Source organism: Limulus polyphemus, unplaced genomic scaffold (assembly GCF_000517525.1).
Source record: "Limulus polyphemus unplaced genomic scaffold, Limulus_polyphemus-2.1.2 Scaffold1583, whole genome shotgun sequence".
Classification (NCBI taxonomy): Eukaryota; Metazoa; Arthropoda; class Merostomata; order Xiphosura; family Limulidae; genus Limulus; species Limulus polyphemus.
This window is the reverse complement of record NW_013667193.1, coordinates 85,971-109,698: the sequence shown is the minus strand read 5'-3', so window position 1 is coordinate 109,698 and position 23,728 is coordinate 85,971. Positions and strand designations below refer to the sequence as shown.

The following is a 23,728-nucleotide window of genomic DNA, read 5'->3' as shown; positions in this document are numbered from 1 at the left end:
AACTGAATTATTTACTGTATACTAATCTACAGTCTGAAATGTTATTACTAAAAGGCTTAGAATAATCACTGAGTGCGGAATGTTGATTTTTTTTATTAAGGATATAGATCTGTTTATCTACAAGTATTTAATTTGAAGGATTTTGATTAATGTTAACTCCCGATAAAAAAAAAGCTATCTACATAGATTAGAACTGATACATATATATATATACCAAGTAATTATACCTAAGATATGGAGTTCGAGTCCCCGTTGTGGCTTTATTCTATAACAGCCTTTGTGCACTCTCTGTTAACGATAATTTCGGCAGTAAATTTTAAACTCTGGATACAGAGTTTTGTTTTTAAGTTGCAGTGTCTCACTACTAATCACAGGTCTTTTTACCTGTTGTATTTATGTTTGTTTTTTTGAAGTTGCGGAATTTCGGTGTTAACCTCTGGATACAAGTCTGTTTATGGCCATGTTTTTTGTTTGTTTTTTATTCCTATAAACTCCCAGTGGAGCATAGGGCCGTAACAACACCTCACCAACGGAAAGTTGTTGTTGCAGTTACTTGTAACAGGTTGTTTTTTTATGGGGTGGAGTTGTTAGCCCCGCGCCCAACCCTCCTCCTTTCTCATCCTGGACTTGGGACCAAGCAAAGGCGGAGGGTGGCATGTTTGGTGCGACGGGGATTCGAACCCGCGACCCTCAGATTACGAGTCGAGCGCCCTAACCACCTGCCCATGCCGGGCCTATCGCCATGTTTAGTGTACTTAATTTATCTCGGGGTTTATTTTCCTCTCAGTGTTAACTTCTGGATACAGGTCTGTATATCTGTAAGTTTATTTTGTTTTTTAAGTTGCGGAATATCAGTGTTAACCTTTAGATACAGGTCTTAAAAGGCGTATCCCAAACTGGAATACACGGAAAGTGATGAGCTGTAGTGTTACAAATGTTCGTGTTCTTTACAGTCATTGGGTAACACATAGAGTATTTCTATTCGTGTATTCCCATACAGAATATCCCATTATAATCAAAATTATAAAACATTCAAAAATGTTGTTCGTTTTCGATTATTCACACAAAGGAACTCGAGAGTTATCTGCGCTAGTCGTTCGTAATTTTAAATTGACCATAGGCAATACAGCTACTCCATAGCATCCATCACCATTGTTTGACCGCCACCTTTTTGACGTACGCATGGCCTCAATGTGCGAAGGACATTTTGTATTGATTTATTATTATTATTATTTTGGTAACGGAACACGAACGCTAAACCCACAGGTTCAAAGTCCGGCACACTATAACTATTCAAACACGTTTGACCCAAACTATTTCAAAATGTATTGTTTGTGGTCTAGTAGCATCCATATGAAGATTCTTTTTATTAAATTGATTTTAAAAACTTTTTGTTTTCTTTCGAGTTTTGTTCTTGTAGTTGTTGTTTTAACTTATACATTTAAAAAGAAAACTCTTATATCAATATTTAGTAAACAGGACAGTTTTTGTGCAAAAACTATTTTCTTAAATCTAAAGAACTACTTATAAAAACATGTACAGTACTTTGAATTTCTATCTGTGGGATCGTTTTCATATGGTAGGTAGAACTATAAAATTTTATTACCAGTTAGACCAGTCAACACTACTGTGGGTTGGTCAACTGTAATGGCCCTGCCATCTAGCGTATTAATGCGATATATATATCTTAAAAAAAAAAGACTGATGATGCTTTCTCCAGCTGCAATAATATTGTTACGTCTCCGTTTGTTAATTGATTTTCCGTAACTTCGTTCCGACGAAACTTAAGCGACACAAGTCTTTACTTAATGAAAGTTATATTCGGAAAGAATAAACCAGTGTGTGTGTAGACAGTGAGTAATTGAACTGCAGTCACAGGGTATTGTTGAAGTTAACGTTCGTTCGTTATAGTATTTGTTTTAGCGCGAGTATTGAGATTAAGTGTATCGCAGATTATCTTCCCCTCTTTTATGTACCAGCCTACCCTATATCTAGTAAGAACAAGAACATTCGCCAAAGTACAGGATAATTCTAGAAAGTAGAGAGCGTGAGAATCACATGATCTCGATGACGCAACAATATTGCTATATTTAATAGTAGCGCCGGCTTGCGACTAACAAACTTTGATGACCCTGTGTGGCAATATTTGAATGTTTTAGTAACTTTATTTCGTGGTAGGACCTATCTAATCAAAAACACCTTAGGTGTGAGAAAAAGGTGAGGCCAAAAATGGAGTGAGCGTGCGATTTAAAGGAATGAGGAACTGGTAGCTACACTTACAGCATTGGTAAGAATTTTACAGCATCTATTCATTCATTAGCTAGCCAGGCCGCGTTTTTTGTTCAACTAGGGGAATGATGGTGGGTTAAACAAAATACGCGGCCTAACTAAATTTTATTTACACCAAATTTGACACCTAACTATAGGTCGTAAAGATCTATCAGTGTACAAATTTTAAAAAAAAATCCATAAAAGTTAATTAAGAATGTTTTTCTCTCAAATAAATTTTGAGTTTTGCTTGGCCTAACCAATACTTATGTATATACATCTCCATGTCATTTCACCCTATAGCTTTGGTACTCTAAATCAGTCATCTTTAATCTGAATGAAATAAAAAAAAAAAAACAACCTAAAAATAGTCCACTTTTACTCTTCATTGAAGCTGTGACAAAAATTTTAGACCGACAGCTATGCGACTTTCTGTGTAAGTGTGCGCAAAAATTTTGGTCAAATTTCGGCGGTTTTTGTTGAATAACTTTGTACATGTGGCTTTAATTTAGACCCAATTTGACACCTAACTGTAGGTTGTAAAGGTCTGTCTGTGTACCAAATTAAATAAAAAAAAATCAATAAAAGTATGCCTTTCTATCAAATTAAATTTCCGTACTTTTGGTGCGAAGAAAAAAAATAGGGTAAATTCAATCAAAATTAAATATTTTATATCTCATGTATTTCTTAATGGGTTGCCTTGAAATTAGTATTCGAAGCAAAGGTTCCAGTAGAGCATATTCTCTGAAAATATGTTATAGTTTGGATTACCACAGTCCGAGCTAAAGAAGGTGGAAAATCGATAAATTATCACTCCTGATAATAACACAGTGTGTCCTGCAGGTTGTTTTGGCCGCACGACACACTATAGTGTGTCTTCATGTCGTAAATCAAAATAAAAACTGTACCAATCTACAAATCATAATGCGAATATCAAAAATGGATTTTTTAATAGTAGTGAAAATTGATTTTAAAATGTTCGATTTTTATCAATAACTTGCGAAAATACGTTGGTAACATTTCTATGACGACAAAACAAAAGTGGAATGACAAATACTTTCAAAATGCCTTTAATTAAAGTGATGATGATAGTAAAAGTATACCTTAATAACGTAAGATTAGATAATGTGCCTAAAGCGACTCCTAGTGTCACTTGAAAGTTTACGTCTGTTGATTTCAACATACTACTACTACATTCTCTATCTGGCGATCGTACATCTCGACGATAATAGCCCTGCAGCATTGTAGAGGCTCCGTCGTAAAGCTGTCAGGTCCAAATCATACTACCCCTCACCCACACTTTCCATAATCCACTCAGTGTACAAGGACAACACTTCTCCAGCACCAGTTTTAACAATCCAATTACACACGAACCCGCCGATATTACATCCAGCGAATTTACCAGCATGTTTTTACACGTTATATGTGGATATACATATAGCAACCTTATTGAAGGTCAGGAAACATGAATGTTTATAATCCAACAAGTAAAGGTTAATTTGACTACGGATATTTGGACATCTATTGGTAAAATTCTAGGCATTGATAATATGTATATTTTGAAAAAATATTTGTTACTGGTCACTAACAAAAGAAGCAAGGATGCTGTAAGTCACTTGGGCAGATGAAATACTGGTCAGCTCAAAGAGTAAAATAAAAAACAACACAAAGACAATCATGTTACCGAGTGTGTACACGAGCATGTACAACACCAAACTCTTTCTGAATCGAAATCCAGTTCTTTGACAAGGTGGTGGTATTTCCCATGCTGCTTATTTTCCATTAAAATGTCATGAAACCATTACCTTCAGAATCTCTTCGGCTTTCTTGTTGTGTGCCAGTACAGTAATATTATGTCATTATTATCATCCTCATTTTAAACTCACATTTTAAAGTATTTGGATGTATATATATATATAACAGTTGAAATATATTTTTGTGAATAAAGGTTTTCAAAAAAGAATATTAAGCATTGAGATCGTACAAGTGATTTTAATATTCAAAGCACTTTCTTCTTATGCCATAATAAACTTTCTCATATCATCCTGTAAAACACAAAAAGGCACTGCTTAAAATCCTTGAAATCATGACTGAAACACAAAGTGGACACAGACAAAGAAAAAAGATAAATGTATTTACACTATCTGACATTGAGGACTGGAAAATTAATTGTTAAAAGTAAAACCTGCAATTACGTGAAATCCTGATTATTAAATTAACTACTAATAAATTTTTATCATTCACACACACACACACACACACACACAAAAAAACTGTTCATGCAAGCTTCTTTTATTGTCAACATTAGACTATGTATTGTTTCAGAAAATACTTTATATTATTACTAATTGTCTCAAATTCAAAATCGTGAATTAAATTAAGTGAAATTTATCTTTCTTTTATGAAACAGCTTACAATTTAAAGGAAAAACAATGAAAAAATAAGGCACAAGAATTATTGGAAATAATGTAATTTATTTTTAGGATTTAGACTATTTCTGTACAACAAACAGATTAAGCATATTTAGTAAGTAGTCCTAGAGTCCAAATTTTAGGGCATCTTTTCTCATCAAGAATTAATTTGAAAGTCTTCATACATGCGAGGTTCTCACTTCTGTAACTCCAGAAGCAATGTACACCTCAGTCGGCTAGGAAAAAACAACTCATATGTTAGTGAATTTTTTCAAAAACTCAAAATATTTTTCCTCAAAGATCCTGTGGTTCTAAACATGTGGAATCTTGCTTTGAAAAAAGAAACAAGAATATTTAAAATCTGACCATTTGTGGAATACCTAATTCACACTATTTTTTGGTTATCAGAAACATGAGGCTTAGATTACATTTATTTTTCTCCCTGTGGTAAAGACCTCAGACTTTGTAAAACAACAAATAAACGATAAAATGCTAGTAATTTATTACACCACACCAAGTTGAAACGACATTGAATAAAGTACTAGATACACAGAAAAATATCAACTGTTTTGAAATAGAGCTGTGTTAATAACATTGTTTTCTAAGATAAATCCCTTGCAGTGAGACTAGGGATGATGAAATTAACTTAATGTGTGCATATCATCTATACGTTATCATATTAAGGTGGTGAGGCTAAGGAACAAGCTTGGTTTTCAATACATTAGACTGGGGTTACAAGGTATCCAAGGACTGTGTTCAAGATCATCACCAAGTGAAAAAAAAAGGTGCTCTATCAGAATTGATTAAATGGCCAAACAAAATTCAGTGATTCAGTACCGATCATGGTATCATTCTTCCTCATGCACAGACTATGTATTCGGAGTGAGTCTGGAACAGCCTTGCAATGTCCATTTTAAATAACAAGGTCATGGCAAAATGGTCAAGTTCTACTGGGCAACGATATGCTAGAAACGTTTTTGCATGACGATCTGTTTAACATTGACTTCTTATGACATCTGTTTATCAGTAAGTTTCCATAAATTTTGGCTTTACACAGAGCATCAATTTTTTGCTTAATGTGTTTATATTCAATTACAAATCAACAGCATTCTTGTTTTACCGACGTTTACACTGATATTACACAGTCAGAGTTACAAACAAAATTAATTTGAAAAGGATTTTTCTACAAAAAACTGGTAAGTATGACTTGAAAACACTAAGTGATGTATCAACACACTTAATGAAGTTTTAAAATACCAAATTAATTCTAATTAATAACAAATATCACATATAAGTTCTGCAAATTTGACCACCTAAACTTAACATGTTGAAAAAAAAATATTTGAAGTTTTTCAGCAAGCTAACTCAAAATTACCTCCTTCTGCAGTTAGTGTTCAAAAATAATATTAACTTAATATGTCTTATATGTCAGTGCTGTTGTTTTTGTTGTAATAATATAATTTTCTCAACTGTTTACTTCACATTATTTACAAACAGTAAACATAGACAAAAGTTAACAATCATTCATTAAAACACAATCCATATCTTACAAATGTTACTGCATGATTCCAAGAGAAAATGAAAGTTGTTCAGTTATATTCTGGTTTCTACATTAACACAGAGAAGTCTCTCTCTCTCTCTCTCCTTAAATACCTATAACACATTCATTTCCTGGAAAGTCCAACATACTTAAATCATCACAAAAAATATGCCTTTCTTAACAAACAGGTTAAATTTGAGCAAATGTCTGTAGAGTCTAGACCAACAAAGTTAACTTTAGCCTTAGGACTAACCATGTCTGTGTTGTCACAGCCCCATTAAACTTACAAAATGGCTCACCTTTTGTTTTAGTTACAACAGGTCTACTACCATATAAAAGACCTTGTTTTCTTTAGCATATTGTATTACCATATCTAAAACCTTTTGCTTAATTTCCTTTGTGTTAATTACAGAAGTTCTACATTGTAATGGAAGGGGAAAAAACTACATTCTTCAACAAACTTCCCATTTTAAGGAATGGAACAGTTTTAAAAGTAATGCTATCATCATAAGCACCAATTTCATGTATCTTACCACTGGTTTTTGTACCTAATGCAATCTTTCCAATGGTTATTCAGCGTCTAGCATTTGTTGATCTTTAAATGACACTTAACAAAATGTTGGCCCACCCTTGATGTTAAAGGCTTGTGCATCCAGCTAAATAAAGCACCAGACATTGTACTAGGATAAGCTACACAATAAACACAAAATATATGAAAGATAATTATATACAGGCCAATTTTTTTTAGCTTGTCATTAGTATATATTTTTACTATTTTTTTTCACAACAGCATAACTGACCCAAGTTTATAGACAATTATTTGGAACAAGCATTTTTCACATCTTAGTGTTTCTACATTCATAACTATTGCTTTATTTCAAAGATACTTTTTATATTAAAAATATATTCTCAATTGCTGAATCTTGATACATTTACCTGTATTAACACAGTACCCTAAATTAATTAATTAATTACAAGCATACCTACACTTCCCAAATAATTATTTAACACTAATCCACAGTATCCACTCTCCGTTCCATTTCTCTGCTAATATCCAAAATAAAAATATAGAGGGCTGTTGCACTTATTAAGGCTTACTACAGTTTTGAACTACATCACACTCTGGTGGTAAACTAAATGTAATATCATACAGAATTTGGCCTCACTGTTTCACCAAAGTAACTTCAACACAGAAACACTTGCACTTTTAATAAAAATTTTAAACAATTTTAAAATAGTTCGTACAGAAACATTCAATCAACAGTAGAAATTGAAGCTAATTTTTCATTGTGTGTGTGTGTATTATAAAATAGAATAATGCCTCCTAAATCTTATCTCTAACATTTATGAGGTGTTAAATTCTGCCAATTTTAATTCCACACTAATACTACATAAACAACTAGAAGAAAATCAAATATTTCTCTCACTGGATGGTTGGGTAACTTATTCTAATTATTATTCTAATTCTTATTAGCATTTCAGTAGAAATATTAATAACCACATATGTGTAAGATAACGTAATTTCCAGTCTGAAATATTTGCAGACAAATAGTTGGAGAGTGCCTAAATCTGATCTCGTATTTGGTAACATCTGAAAAGTAATAATGCTTGTGCCTGTACTGAAACAATGATCTTCGACATTAATTAATTTTTACACATTAATTCTTTTAGTTCTCGTATAATTTTAAGAAATACCTTTTCACTTCATTCTATGCTAGTTTTTTTCTTTTTAATATTGCAAATAATAAACTAAAATCTCTCAATGCCTTTTCAATATTAATTCTCTCTCTCTCTCTTTTTTGTTTTACACAATTACAGTAACAATGACATTCAGAATATTTTGTGGTCACAGCTAATGCTAGGATCATATCAATTTTAATATTTTCAGGAATTTTTTCTTGTAACTTTTGACCTGTTTAAGAGTCAACCTTTTCTATTGAAGTCAAGGTAAACTGAGATTGTAATGTTCTACTGTTTTAGGTAATTTAAAATTTAAAAAGATGGATATGTTAAAGATGGAATTAAATTTTCTTACATGGTTCAAAACACTATAAACATACTAAAAGTAGAATCATTGCACCTAAATGAACAGTGTTCTCCAAAAACTAAAAGCTAATTACTTTATTGAATAGTTTTATGCAAATTGATATTGTAATAGACACCACTTATAATAAAAAAACTATCATGCTGAATGTTTCTTTTCTTTTCTTGAAACCCGATCATGAAAAACTTTAATGTGTAGAATCTCAGTGACATTCCACTCATCTGGTGGGAAAAAAGCCTTCATATATATTAATAAACTATAAACTTATGGTTATCACTCTTCGTTATGACATATAAACTGTGCCATCAAATCTTATGTTTGGAGTTCAATATCTTTACAAGTATCCAAAAAAATTAAATAATTCATTTGGGATGCCCTAGAACCAAAACTCTTTAAAAAACAATTGTTTATCAAACACTCTCACACTTGTCTCCAACTTTTGTCATGAGGGAATGTTACTTAGATTAATTTATTATCAGTCTCTGCTCGGTGTTCTTCAGATCGGCACATTTAAACGTCCTTTGGATTTCAAGGCAGCTTCATCACAACTGATGACATAAGACACCTTGCAAAGCTATTAAAATATCACAACTAATGTCCAGCAGGTCAGCTACACCAGCCATATGTGAATTTTAACATTCTACTCCTGAGCAAACCCCTCAGTTTCTTCAACAGCATAGGTTAACTTTTCAACTAACTGATCATAACTCTTGTATGGTGGCAGGTCCAGCCTGTTGAAACATGTGTGGCTGCGTGGGAGCCAGGTGTCCTTTCCAACTTTCTCTATACAGAATCGCTGAGGTCCATTGCTCCCTGTTTGGAAAAAAGCATGTGTAACAGAGTGATAAAAATTGACACACAACAGTGCATCCTGAAATAATAAACACTAATTACTATCTGAACTACAAATGTTTTTTCACACACCTCTTAATATGTCCATTTCACATTAAAAGTCTAAGGTGAGTATTTAAAAAAAAAACAACCAGAACTAATTAGCAGAGTTGCACAGTATGGGACAAAAGTTGATCTGGACAAATATTTGTGTAATAACGTAAAATACAAGTTTTTTCTGATTTCATATCTGAAACGGACAAGTTATGAGGAACAAGACAAATATGCAGCTTATATGATTCTTATCACAATGTTAGACCTACAGATTTCCAATGCTTATCCAGCTTAATCATAACTTTGATATATTAACTAAGTAATAATCTGTGTGCAAAAAACATGTATACATCATACCTAACACATTAACTACATGGGTTAATACCCAAATCATTTTTAAGATTTGTTTGTGTTTAAAATGGTTAATGTATTCAAGTTACCCTTCCAAACTTCGCATGACAACAGAGCATTTTGGTTGTGTCTTGTGGCATACACTATATGTAATCTCTTAAACAACAAAACAAGTCATATAGAGGCTATACACAATCATTTTATAACATGATTCTCACTTAGCAGTAAAAAATAACTTTTCACCTGGAATTTTTAAATGCACATTGACAAAACAGTTAATTATCACTCTACATTTACTTTAAGCCACTTGCACATTCAGTTTACTGGCCATAACAGGGATAGTCGCATTGAATTATTTTGCTAATAAAACAAGGTGTACACAAAACACTTATTTTTCATGATTTTTCAGCTACAAACATACCTATAAAGCCATTAATATTTTAAAAATGTAAATAGCAAATAATTACTAAAAATATTTATATATTTATTGAATAAGTAATATTTTGGATTTATGGCAAAGCTATTAAGGTTCTGTGCTGCCATCCCTAATTTTGAGCTACTGACCAGAGGGACAACAACCAGTCAACAGCACTCTACTGCCCATCATCCATGATAAGGGATTGACCCAAAAGTTTTAAGGTGCAGGGAATATATTTTGGTATTACAAAGATTCAAACCCTACTTGCCAGCTCCAAAGTTCAGAGATCTACTACAGGGCAAACTCATGACTTATACCATTAAATAAAATACTGTGAGTATAATGTACACACATTCAAAAAAAAGCTTTCAATTGGAATGATACCTCTATTGTACAGCCTTCAAAACAACAAACTGGGCAGCGGATTAATGTGAACCTGCAGAGAAAGAAAATAATTTCCTGATTGGCTGTGAAATTATTTCCTTTTCTGCTTTCAGAAATAAACAAATTGAGCATGTTGAGTTTACAAAACTAATATCATAATTTCATCACGCGAAAGCAACAAACCAATTGCGTATGTCAAAAAGTCAAAATAAAGTAGATATGCAATAAACAAGCTGCTAGTCCCATCGGCCACGTGTATTACATCAGCAACAGGTCTGTACGTATATCTTACTTGTCCCAAGCTATTGGGTAAACATTGTCATTGAGCATTGAATGAAGCATTAGCTAATTCTATTGTGTATTCAAGTCAAAAGCACTGCACAGAGTATTATTAGCAGTATTATGTAAGTGTGATATGACATCACATTAAAATAGAATTAAGAATGATGTAATTTAAATGGCTCCAAAATAAGTTGTAAAAATTAATAAATAGATAACTAGTTTTTAATGCTGCTAACTTGTTAAATCAAAAAAAATATTTAAACAGCAACTATATAAGCTAAAAGAATTTAATGTAAAAACAACCTACCAATTAATTCTGCAAATCCACCTACTGGCACCCTACATGTGCCTGTCACAAATTGAAGTAGTCGTGAACGCTTTTCATTGTCCATCTTCCGCACCAGTTGCCAAAACCACACAATCTGTCTGCTAGTGCGAGTGTAGTGTCGATAAATAGTATTTTGTTGCCAGTCATCTACGTCAATTTCTTGCATCCCACAAAGCATTAACTAGTAAAAACAAAGTTGTGCAAATTTAAAAACATTACATTGCATGTGCAAACATCAACTGTAATATTATTTATACAGGATGATTAACAATGTTTTAAATTAGTATTTTTAAATCTAAAATGAATAAAAAGGAAAAAAAAAAAACCTTCCAGGAGTGCAACTTTTTTTTTCTATTAAAATACTAAGTCTTGTTCCAGTAATCCATTTAAATCATACACTTAAAATTCTAACCAAATCAGTTATCATTAATTTCTGATCATAATGAGATGCCTACAAAGATTGGAAAATAAAAATTAACCCAATAATTAATATAGCTAATTTTATATAATAGTTTAACTATGAGTATGCATAAAACAAAAACTTATAATAATTAGAATGCACCAATTCACCAGTTTGACACCCTCATTGTTAGCAATATTTTTGGTCATAACCCCTTTATCAAAATTCCAGGGGCTTACGGCAACATCTATCAAATGGCCTAAATATTAACTATAATTCAAATCTCTCCCTACTTCCCCATACTACTCACTATGTATAAATACAAACCTCAGTGCAAACTAATTTCTAGCTAAGAAACACAAAATGTCCCCACAGAGAGATTTTCATAACCGAATACTATGAAGTTTAACACTCGCACTTCAACAGTGTAAAGGAATTCACCAACTTTTTCTAGCTCAGTGCCTGATCAACTGAATAACATTATTACTAACATGCACAATGTACACACTTTGTCCTAATTCATTTTTCACATGGACACTGGAATAATTAACATTCACTGAAACAGATTACAAATGAATAACACTTTACAAAAGTTAATAATTTTTCATCAAAAACAAGAAAGATAAATCTGTAGATATAATAATTACCTTATTATTTAGAAAGTACATATTTTTAATCCTTCTTTTAACATCTGCCTTTTATCTATTTGAGTTTGAGAAATTATTGCTTTATTATTTTTCTATTCCAGTCTAGAAAAATTTCAAAAATATTTATTTTAAATGATATCATATAAATCATACATTACTTTAAATTAGCTATGGAAATAGTTACATATTTACTATTACCATTTTGAAATCTTTTTTAAATTCAATGGGGAAAGTTTAACTTGTCTTTCATTGATTATTTAAGCAAGTCTTTACTTTTTTTAAAACTATATAAACACTGTTTTCTGTGGAAATGTATCAGTTTAAAACCTTGTGATAAATGTGTACAATTGTAGCTTTATTAACCATTTAACAATTTTCAGGTGCAAGTGTTAGAAAGGAATATGGATAAGACTCACCATAAAGTCACAAAATCATTTCAAATACCCTTAAGTTAATTCTGATCAAGCAAATACATATGCTAACAATAGAGGTATTAAAACACACCTAGTATATTTAAAATTATATATATATATATATGTTTTAGAACATGTACAGAAACATTAACGGCTGACAACAAAGGTATTAAAACATACCAAGTACACTTGACATTATATATGTTTTAGAACACGTACATTACGAACATTAACAGGCTAAAAATAACAGTAGTAAACCAATTTAAAACCTAATAATTTGTTTAAACTACTTTTTGGAGATGTTGACCTATACTATAATGATCAATTTGTAAACAACTCATTTCTTCTTTAAATTAAAAAAAGGAGTCCCTAATGCTATCCATCACTGTTCTATTTATCAGGAGACAAAAGAAATGGTTATGTTCCATTCTGACAGGCATTTAATAGCTGTGACTATGAACAATCTCATTAGATTACCAGTATCTTTCTTCTTCAGATGTACCATTCACATTTTCTACTGTGATTACCCAACATTAAAAGATAACACACAATAGTAAAATCCAACAACGAGAACATGTACTGGTTGATGGAGCTTTGACTGTGCCCAAGTGTTTTGTGTTGCATTATCCAGTTTTACAGCTAACCTTTAGAGCTTGTAAAAAGGCTATGTCATGTGTGGTACACAGCAGGAGAACTGATATGTCCAAGTTAGTTAATATCTTTTGTGTCTTTTCATAACTAATCTTCTTACAATGTTACATCTTATGCTACATCATGACCTCTAGACTATAAATACCTCCAACTCTCTTTCATCAAAGTAGTGCAACCACTCCAGAGGTAGGACTTCATTAAAGCCATCAAGAAATGCTTTGGTCTGTTCCTCTTGTCCTCGTGAAAACCTCCACTGTGTGACAAGCCTGTGATAGTGAATGTAAAAGAGGGTGTTTAAAAATAAAATACTTTATAATAATGTATATGTTTGTTTCAGAAATTGTGCAAAAATATGCACAGACTATGTGCATTAACAATTCCTAATTCTGAACTAACAAGCGACAGGAAAGACAGTTAGTCAACAGTACCAACTGCCAACTCTTGAGCTACAATAATCAAATAGTGGGAATTGGTGTCACTTTTATAATGTACTCACATCCCCATAAGTGCAGAGCTCATTTTTGTTGCAATGTAACATGAACCATGGACCCTCAGGTTTACAGACTAGCACATTATAACCCTAGGCTATGATTGGCTCAGTACTGTATATAGCAAATATTGATAAAGTATTTCTTATAAATTGAAATTCTACAAAAATCATGTCAAGAACCAAATTAAGCCTCAAATTACACACTTTTTTTATACCATTCACTACCAGTGAGGTCCTTACATTGAATCATTCTGAGAAATTTAGTTTTTTGCCTGTTACAAAACTAGTTGTAAAGAACTGAACACAAAGATTGTGTATAATCACTCAGTTTCTATGTAAGATATATAATTAGCAAGATTAACTGTGATACTGACAATATTTTTGATTATATTCTTTTCTATACTTGTATCTTATTGGGGAACCTGTAACCAGCCACGTCTTGAGCCCACAAGTAATTTGGTACACAAACAGTTTAGAAAAACGTTTAAAAATTGATGGGGTTCAGAGTGAATTATCTAATGTGAATATTCACTCATGATGGGTAGTACATACATAGAGAACAACAAAATACACTTGTAGTGTTGAGAAATTTATTGCATTTATTGTCCCAGAATTTTAGAATGAAACAAGGATTGAATACATAAAAGATTCAGGTGAATCTGATATGGTAATGCATAATGGATGTTGAAAATCATATTTTATTTAGACCAGTTTAAGTATGTTGTTATGAACTCAGTTTAAGTTTTTTTTACAAACAATGTAAGCAGATACAGGATATGTAAAAGTCAAAAATACACTAAATAAAAAAAATATATTTTCTTAAAATTTACATAGTTTTGAAGTAACAACTCAGATAATAAAAGCTAGATAGAACACTGACCAAGTTCAAATCTGTGTGTGATTGTTTATTTATAGTTAGTAAATTACTAAGTGTCCCAACCTTCAAGCAGAATATATTGTTCTGTCATTCAAACATGAAGGAATCCTCAATAGCCACAGCACTTGAAATTCTTTTAGGCAGGATTAGAATAAATTAATCTACAAGACCTTTTTTTTTCTTTTTATTAGCTATATTTTTGTGCATCAGCAATACCAAGCATGGGGCACGCATATACCTGATTCAATTTTATTACTAATCAGGATCTCTACCAGCCTACCCTCAAACTGAAATTCTTTTATGCAGGATTAAAGTAAATTAATTTATGAAACCTTGGGTGTGGTCAAATACACCAATCAAAAGGGTTTGACCTCTTGAATACAAACTTGTAATTAGATCTCAAATCAGTCAAGAGATGATGGAGCTGTGAGCCAAACGTTTGTATTTGAAAAAACACAGCCATTCTAAGAGCCGCTATACCGCAGCGAAAAATATGAATACTTTCAGACAAATCAATCATTTAATATATCTGATAATATAATTTAATAAGTTTAACTGTTTTATACTCAATTATATGTACTTTTTAATTTATTTTCTATGATTCTCTTTGCCCACTAAAGTCTAATGTACTAAATTACCAAATAAACAGCAGTTTTTTTGGCAAACCAAGTTATGATAGAGTACAAATTAATCTAACTAAATTTAACAATTCTCAATCTCATCATTTTCCATTAAAACTGCATTATCATAATTCAAATGAAAAACAAAATGACAAACCAAGTAGTTTAAAAAAGAATCAAGACTAAACGTGGCAGCTTCCAACACTACCTTCTAATCTCTACACAATTTTGTAATGATCTAGAAGCCATAATGGCTCATACACTCAAAAGGAACGTAAAAAGAGCTTTCATTGAGTGTTCAGACACAAGCCATAACTATCAAGACTAAACGTGGCAGTTGCTTATAAACATCATTTCTTCAAGCTAAACTTCCAACACTACCTTCTAATCTCTACACAATTTTGTAATGATCTAGAAGCCATAATGGCTCATACACTCAAAAGGAACATAAAAAGAGCTTTCATTGAGTGTTCAGACACAAGCCATAACTTCTCAAAGCTGAGATACAGGAAATTTACATAACCTCAGTTATGATGGTGCCAAAAAACAGTGATTGACTAGAATTGATAAAACTACACTTTTATCAAAGTTACAAGGTGCTGTTTTGTACAACGTCATTTCCACATTTCTGCTGGGGGGGCTAGGAGTGCCATATTATGCCCAGAAAAATTCATAGGCACTAATGTTTTTGTTTAGAGTGCAATGAAGTCAGCCCAAAATACAATTTTTTTTAATATCTTTATACAAAATTAAATAAAACTCTTTCAATGAATTAATTTCAACTCTGCAGTATTTTTAAAAAATTCATGAGAAAATGCTTAAAGTTTATCTTCTATACTTGTTTTAATTTAAGGGTGCAACTTCACCCTTAGAAAATGGGTGTACTCCACTGGATACCAAAGGGACAAATGCCAACTCCACTGCTATGTCCTATTTCCTGGTGTTAGAACAGTTGATGATTAACATTGTTGAAGGTCTATAGATAAAGCAATAGATATAAATTATTTTTAAAAGTCTGTTTCAAATTCTGCATAAAGCTACTCAAGGACTCTCTGCATCTTACCTAATTTTGAAGTGGTAGACTAGAGAGAAATCAGCTAGTCAACACCACCCATCACTACCTCTTGGGCTACTCTTTACCAATGAATAGTGGGATTGACCATCACATTATAATGTCCTCATGGCTGAAAGTGTGAGTGTGTTCAGGAACAGGATTCAAACTCATGACTCTCCAAAAAACAACTAAATCTGTTTTAAATTTAACCCTTCTGTTTTAGCAGTGCATTTTGGAAGCTCCACTTGATTATATGTATATATATATATATATTTTAATCAAATTTTCTTCCCTTTTTTTTAACCTATGGAAATAACAATATTTTAACATGAGAACACTGATTTTAACTATTCTATTTTTTTTGCTAGTTATTCTATTTTTGGCTTAATGAACCTTATGCCTTTAATAGTAAAATAAATCAGGATATACCTCAGATATTCATCCTTGTTCTCCTCTGTAACTTTAATTTCTCCACCATCAGGTTTCAGGTCGTGTGACATCACCTCCCCAAGAACTTCAAAGTTCACTGAGAAGTACATTTCCATCTCAAGTTCATCAATGTTATTCTCCCTGTAATGGCAGTAATAATACAACGTTGTGTAATGGCAATAATAATGCAATACAACATTGCGTAATGGCAGTAATAATGCAATACAACATTGCGTAATGGCAGTAATAATGCAACGTTGCGTAATGGCAGTAATAATGCAACACTGCATAAAGACAGTAATAATGCTAATGACAAATTCTTTCCATATAAACACACACACATTCTTCTCAAGTCATGGACAATTGGTCCCAGAGCTTCAGGTTTCTTGACACATTTTATACACAGTCTTGTAAATCAGATAATTGTAAGCTTGTGGCTGCATGTTGTTTCACTTGAAAGACATTGTAATCAATAAATTAACATTAAAAAGCTAATAAAACTAGCTCTGAAATACAAAAAAAAGCTGTTAGAACATCATTATTACCACAGTTATGGCAAGTATTTTGTACACACAATCATTAAGTGAAGAAATCATACTTCTCTATAACTGATCTGTTGTTATCTTCTATCATAGTGAAAATAAAATAGGGATAACTATGATAAAAAAAACCAATAAAACCATATTCTCACCACTGTGATATATAACTACTATATTTTCTGGAACCTGTGTATTTAAACATTTCAACAGAACAGAATTGAACATTCTTACCTCCTTACACCTAATTCATAACATTCTAGACTATATGCAGGTAAAAATTATGATGTAGAATGTATTACACATCTATTCATTGGTTTAGTTTACAAACCTCTTTCTGTAATGTGGACTATAACTTACTTGATCCATACTAACGAGCTATAGTACTCGACATCAATGGATTCAATGTCCTTCATTGTCAGTTGTTTTCCTAACATCTGTTTGTAGAATGGAAGAGTAAAACCACTGTAGATGAACTTCCCGTGGAAAAGAGCCTGTTAGAAAAACAGCATAGAAACACTATATATGAATAGTTTCTTTAAAAGTATTAAAAACTACATGTACCAAACTTAATTTATAGATTTGCAGGATTCAAGATCCACAAAATAAGTTAAAATTAATTTCTTTCTAATGAAAATTCATCACTCACTGATTGTAGCTAAAAATTGTGTAAAAAAAATAAAAAAGCTTTAAAGCTCAGCAATATTTTTGTCTGAAACTTCAGAAGCTAACACTTGAAAATAAAAATAGAATGTTTGGTTATTTTGAACAGATCACATTTAGGATATTTAAAAAAAAATTAATATTTTCAATATCTGCAATAACTGGATCTTCCTCACCATAGCAACAAAACGTCCAATGAACCTGAAGTAAGACACATGGTCAGGATTGACAGAGGATGCAGGGTTGATTTGCAGGCTGTAGTTATTTTTTCCAGCATATTCAAACAAACAGTACATTGGATTAAGTACCTCATGTGATAGTGTGAAAAACCATTCTCTGCAAGACAAGATAAAAATATAACACCGAAATTAGCAGAATCAAGTTGGACTTAAAGTATTAACAGAGAAACAAAAACGAATGGTTATCACTAAACCTTTCTTGGCTGGCAGGGTGACATAGCATCACCCATTTGTTTTGTTCTCACATTTAAATTGCTTAATATCATTGCATGAAATTTGGTAAGCTTTATACATAAATATGTAGTTTTACTTGAAAAAAGAAATATTTGTATAGCATTTTAGGTTCTGAATATTTGAAAATTTTCTTGTTTAATGCTGTTTTTAAAAAATGTTAAAAAAACAACTGTTTCATTGTAGAGCTTCCATTTTTCTTTTACTGTGTTCCTAAGATTATGAAATGTAATCCAATAGTTATTTTCTCAATAAAACTAACTGTTGTGGCTGTTTTGTCCTGGTAGCAGCATAATCATTTTTTCCATTTGTCCATGAAAGCTCTTACACACAAAGACAATTACTATTTAAAAAATATGAAATAAGTAAATAAAATGGGAGTTTTTAATAATATTAATCAGAAAGTTTCATTTTATATATTCAATGAGTTCTAACTTGTTTTACTTTCATCAGTTATTTATATATTTATTATTCATTTTTACTTACAGAAGCTGCAAGAAAGAGCAAAAAACACTGATGAACAGTAAAAACCACTGACTGATAGAAACACAATTTGCACTTGTACCCTAGGTCTACACTAATATAGGCAATATTTTTTTCTTCTAAATTTTTGGTCAAGCTCGATTTCTCTGTGATAATTTTGTTTTCAATAACTAAGGTGTACTTATGTGTGTTGAGTAACAATCATTTTACTAATACACACAAATAAAATAGCTTTTCTGTCATCTGAATAGTTTGCCATGGCACAACTCTTAGTTTACTGTACTCATTAACCTTAAATATCTTTACCTGACATCTTCTAAAAAAAAATATTGTTGTATCTTTAAAGGAGATATATAACACAAATAAATTATAATGAAGAAACAAATTGTCAAAATAAACTATATAAAAAATTCCCAAATTGGTGGCTTGTTCCAAACTTTGTATTAGAATTTGTTCTCCACTATAAGAACTTCTGCTAGTCACTTTCACAGAAACCTTAAATAACTGCTTACCCCACTTTATTTAACACTGATGTCAATAACAAGAATCTTTTCGACCCAATAATTTTTACCTGTTGGTTCTGTCAGATTTGAAGGGTAAGGTTTATTAGTTACTGTCCAACACACTTGGTGTAACATCATAAAAGTCTCTCAACATGAAGTTGATAAAATTAACAGCACAAAGAAAATGAGTCATGCAAAATATCAAACACGACAAGTCTGTTGCTAAAAGATGACAGGGTATGACCAATTAAAAAAAAAAAAAACCCTTTTTTTTGGGATTGGCAGAAAATTTTGTAAAAGCACCTTTTACAAGGAATTAAAATTCAAAAATGTTTTTAATTTTTCTCTACAAGTTACACTATATACATCTTTCAAAGTTACAAAATATAAGTTTTTTGATAGTCGAGAAAAAAAATGGTCAAAATAGTTAGAATTACTATTTTCACTTAAATTGTGAAAGTTGATATGCAAATGTGACCTTGACACCAGAGACCTGCCCTTGGGTCCCAATAGAGTAAAAAACCAGTTTCCATTGTTTATAGAGTTAAAAGTTTATTTTATCGTTAGCATATGTTTATTATCTGCAGTACCAATGATCTTAAAAAATCCTAAAGTTTTACATTCTACCACATCTCCACTATGATGTTATTATGTTTCTTAATGGGGATGAATAATATTCTTGTAATACATCCACCACATCTCCACTGTGATCTACATGTTCCGTAATGGGAGTGAATAATGTTCTTGTAATACATCCACCACATCTCCACTGTGATCTACATGTTCCGTAATGGGAGTGAATAATGTTCTTGTAATACATCCACCACATCTCTGATTTGATGTTATTATGTTCCTTAATAGGAGTGAACAATGTTCTTGTACAACATCCAACAATCTCTTGTGATGTTACTATGTTCCTTATTGGGAGAGAACAATATTCTTGTAATACATCTAACACAATCTCTATTGTAATGTTACTATGTTCCTTAATGGGAATTAGCAATCTTCTTGTAATAAATCCAACATAATCTCTGTTGTGATGTTATAATGTTCCTCAGTGGTAATTATGTTCTTGTAGTACATCCAGCACAACCTCTGTTGTGATATAACTGTTCCTTAATGGAAGTGAACAATATTCTTGTAGTACATCGAACACAACCTCATCCCCAACACTACAGGAGCAATGATATACTAAAATGAAGTGTTTAAGAAAGGAAATTTTACACTTGACGTAAGAGAAATGGTTCAATTATAAATGAGGGTTAAAATGAGTGAATTCTAACTGAGGATATGAACAATTCAATAGTACATCAACATGACAACAATTTTAAAATTAATGGCACTGCAGGTAATGAATAAGAGTTAATGATAAAAGAAACATTCAATAGACTACAAAAACTGGCTGATAACAGGAACCAATTCAGTTCTGGTATTTATATGAAAGTATCATAATCAACACACTTTAAATATAAACATTTTTATAAAACATATTTGCGTGTTAAATGAGGATGAACACGTGCTTAGGAACAACTAGTGTAGCAACTGACAACATATACTTCAACAAATAATGTTCCAACAACAATATGTGCAAATCTGTCTGATGGAGTATGCAACTACTTCCGAGATGTTAAAATTAAATTTGTTCATAAATCATGAAATGGGGTTATAAAACCTGTGCATGAGACATTACAATTCCTAGTCCTACCTTGCTACTCCTCCATAGTCTAATCCTTCTTCTCCCCTGAATGTAATAAACAGACGACGTCGAAGCTCATGTGGAGGAACTTTCATTACCTGATTACAACAAGAATATCTCAAAAACAATATTCAAACAACAACTAGATAAATAAACACTGTACATCTGGGCAATTTCTCTTTTGAATATTTTTTTCATTTATCACAGGTGTAGCTTTACACACACATTGTGCAACTTAAAGTAAAACCGTGCTAACTTACATATATAAAGTTTGAAAGAGGAATTTTCAACACAGAAAAAGATGTTTCATAAACTTTGTTCATTTAACCATAAATATATCACAGTTATAAGCAGCATTTTTCTGTCCATATCTTAGTGTTTGTTTGTGCTTTTAACACTTGAAAACAATTATTGAATAGTTATTTACCCTTCTTTCAATCACAATCAAATTGACGGCTATAAAGAAAGAGATTATCAAGATAATGAAAAGAACAAATTATACCTCTTTACATATCTTATGCATTTTTAACAACGTTGAAGTATATCTCTGTTGTAAGAACAGGGTAGGAAATATGACAAAAAAATAAACTGAAAGAGGTAACAGATCAGGATAAAAACACCGTCAAAAGACAAGTAAGACTTAGTACTTTAGGTTTCTGTCAATTACACTTAGTTACAACCAAAAACATATTCACACCACTTAAAAATCCAATTGTTACATTATCAAAAGATGACGTCATAAGAAAAAAATGACCACTATATGCAGTATCCAAAAGAAATAAAGCTAAAAGAATGTAATGTAATGCCCATTCACCCTACTGAGACGGGTCACGTGTCAGAGGCCATGTCATCGTGTTTGTTGACTTGCATTCAAAATTTTATGAATATACGTCAATAAGTTTGGTATCAAATTGTACATTATAATTCAGATTTTAGAATTATACATTACTCAATTTCTTAATTTAAAAGTAAATATTAAAAAACACAGCTAAACATCAATTTTTGTGTGTCACGTGGTATATTGAATGCAGCACTGGTTCAAATTAGATGTATGCAATGTCAAAATACAAAAACTACAGTTTCGTATGAATTAGGAACTCAAACTACTGATATTGACAAGCTAGAATATAAAATAAGAACCTCTTATCTTTTCTATTTCCTAAGATATCACTCCTATACTGAATCAAATACAGTAGAGCCCCCCTTCCCATTTTTGGAAATAGTCCCTTATATACACTTACTTCTATATATGACATGAATAACCAATCAAAAGTTCAGAATGTCCCCTAGTGGTTTTCTCAGCTAGTTTGGCATATCATTGTGCTAATTTTGTTCTTTTCACACAAGATTTCAAACAATGGGGTAAGTCTTTAGTCTGCTCGAAATTTCATATTTTTTTAGACCCAAATACAGCTTAGTTACTACGCTTGATAAATTATAGTGGAATTCTATGGTATCAATATAGTAATTTATTATTTTTTTGGTTATTTAAAATGTATATATATAAAATCTAAAAAAAATTTCTTTTCACATCCTCCATGTGGGAAATTTCATAAGGCTTAGCAATCTACAACAAGTGGCAAACGAGTACAAAGGTCGTAACTAGAAGAGATAATTGTTTGCTTTACTTCTTTATTTACTGTTCTATGGTTTAAATAAAAACTAGTTTAGGAACTTATTCGTAAATATAAATAATGTATATACATAAATAATGTATAATAATTCAAATGTGACTGTATTTTACAAAATAATTGTTCACTCAAACACAGCCAAGACAGGTCACTTTGTAAAGATTAAATGTCAGTTATATATTATTGGATACGGTAACACGAGTGCATGTGCTCTGCATCATTGTAACCTCTGTACTGTTAGCCAGACATGGCTGGAAGGTTAATATAATAAAAATAATAAATATATAATGTTATGAGATTTAAGCTATTTATATTAAAAATGTGTGTTTAGTGTTATAATTTGTAGTCATTCTAGAACAAAAAAAGCATAATTTATATTTTTTTTCCTAATTTTTTATTGAGGTTACGAAGTCGGTCAAATTGAACCAACCCGTACAGAATTAGAGTAGTGAAAATAGCAAATAAAACAAAGTTTTTCTACAAAAAAATTTATAATTATCTGAAGATTATAAAGATTTAGCATGTGAAATTTGAAAGTTTGCATTAAAGTATTTTTAATCTTAAAATCAAAATTGATTTGCATGTTGAATAGTCAACATTCTGAAAGAAAAAGGTTTGAGAAAATCTTTAATTAAAAAATCTTAATATTTAATTTAAAAACCTGATGTTTTGTGTACAAAAACCTTGTAATGTTTACCAGTAACCTGCAACATTTTGTAAAGATGTGCATTACATAGTATAATTACTCTCATGGTTACAAGCTGGGTTGATTCCACCCAGCCCGTAAAGGAATGGTTAAGTTACATTACCACAAGGTCCAGTAAGCTGTATTAATTGTTAAGAGGGAAGGTAAAGAAAAATCAGAAATCACGAGTGTGTGAAGAAAGTAACATTACCATAAAAATTTAATAGGCTTCAGATTAACAGTTTTATTCTTATGGTACTCTTCACAAATATCGTTAACAGTTCCCAGTATAACATTTTGAAAATGTGAAAAACTATAGTGTTTACACCTATGATCTTAAATTAATAAGCTCCTATATTTTCCAAATGATGAAGGGAACATTACTAAGCACGAGCAAAAGGATTAACAGGTCCAGACATTGCCAAGTGGCAAATGTTCTTTATAATGACTACAATTATACCTTACACATGTTAATGTCAAGAATTTTATTACAGGATGTACAGCAACTAGGACGGTGATAGAAAATGAAACTGTGTGGGGATTTTTTACTCTATTAAATGAAAAAACAC

General features: G+C 31.5%; 1 protein-coding gene across 2 annotated transcripts in view; it reads right to left on the bottom strand.

The window, feature by feature from the left end:
- Positions 1-4,722: 4,722 nt before the first annotated feature.
- Positions 4,723-23,728, bottom strand: part of LOC106464188 (NEDD4-like E3 ubiquitin-protein ligase WWP1) — a 67,423-nt gene continuing 48,417 nt past the window's right edge. For both annotated transcript variants that reach the window (XM_013924313.2, XM_022391888.1), the window contains exons 16-22: positions 20,853-20,941; positions 17,868-18,027; positions 17,389-17,522; positions 16,493-16,633; positions 13,168-13,288; positions 10,891-11,092; positions 4,723-9,076 (exon numbers count right to left, since the gene is read on the bottom strand). In XM_013924313.2, coding sequence (XP_013779767.1) covers positions 8,904-9,076; positions 10,891-11,092; positions 13,168-13,288; positions 16,493-16,633; positions 17,389-17,522; positions 17,868-18,027; positions 20,853-20,941 — 1,020 coding nt within the window. In that variant the 3' untranslated portion in view covers positions 4,723-8,903. The remainder of the gene's footprint in view (positions 9,077-10,890; positions 11,093-13,167; positions 13,289-16,492; positions 16,634-17,388; positions 17,523-17,867; positions 18,028-20,852; positions 20,942-23,728) is intronic.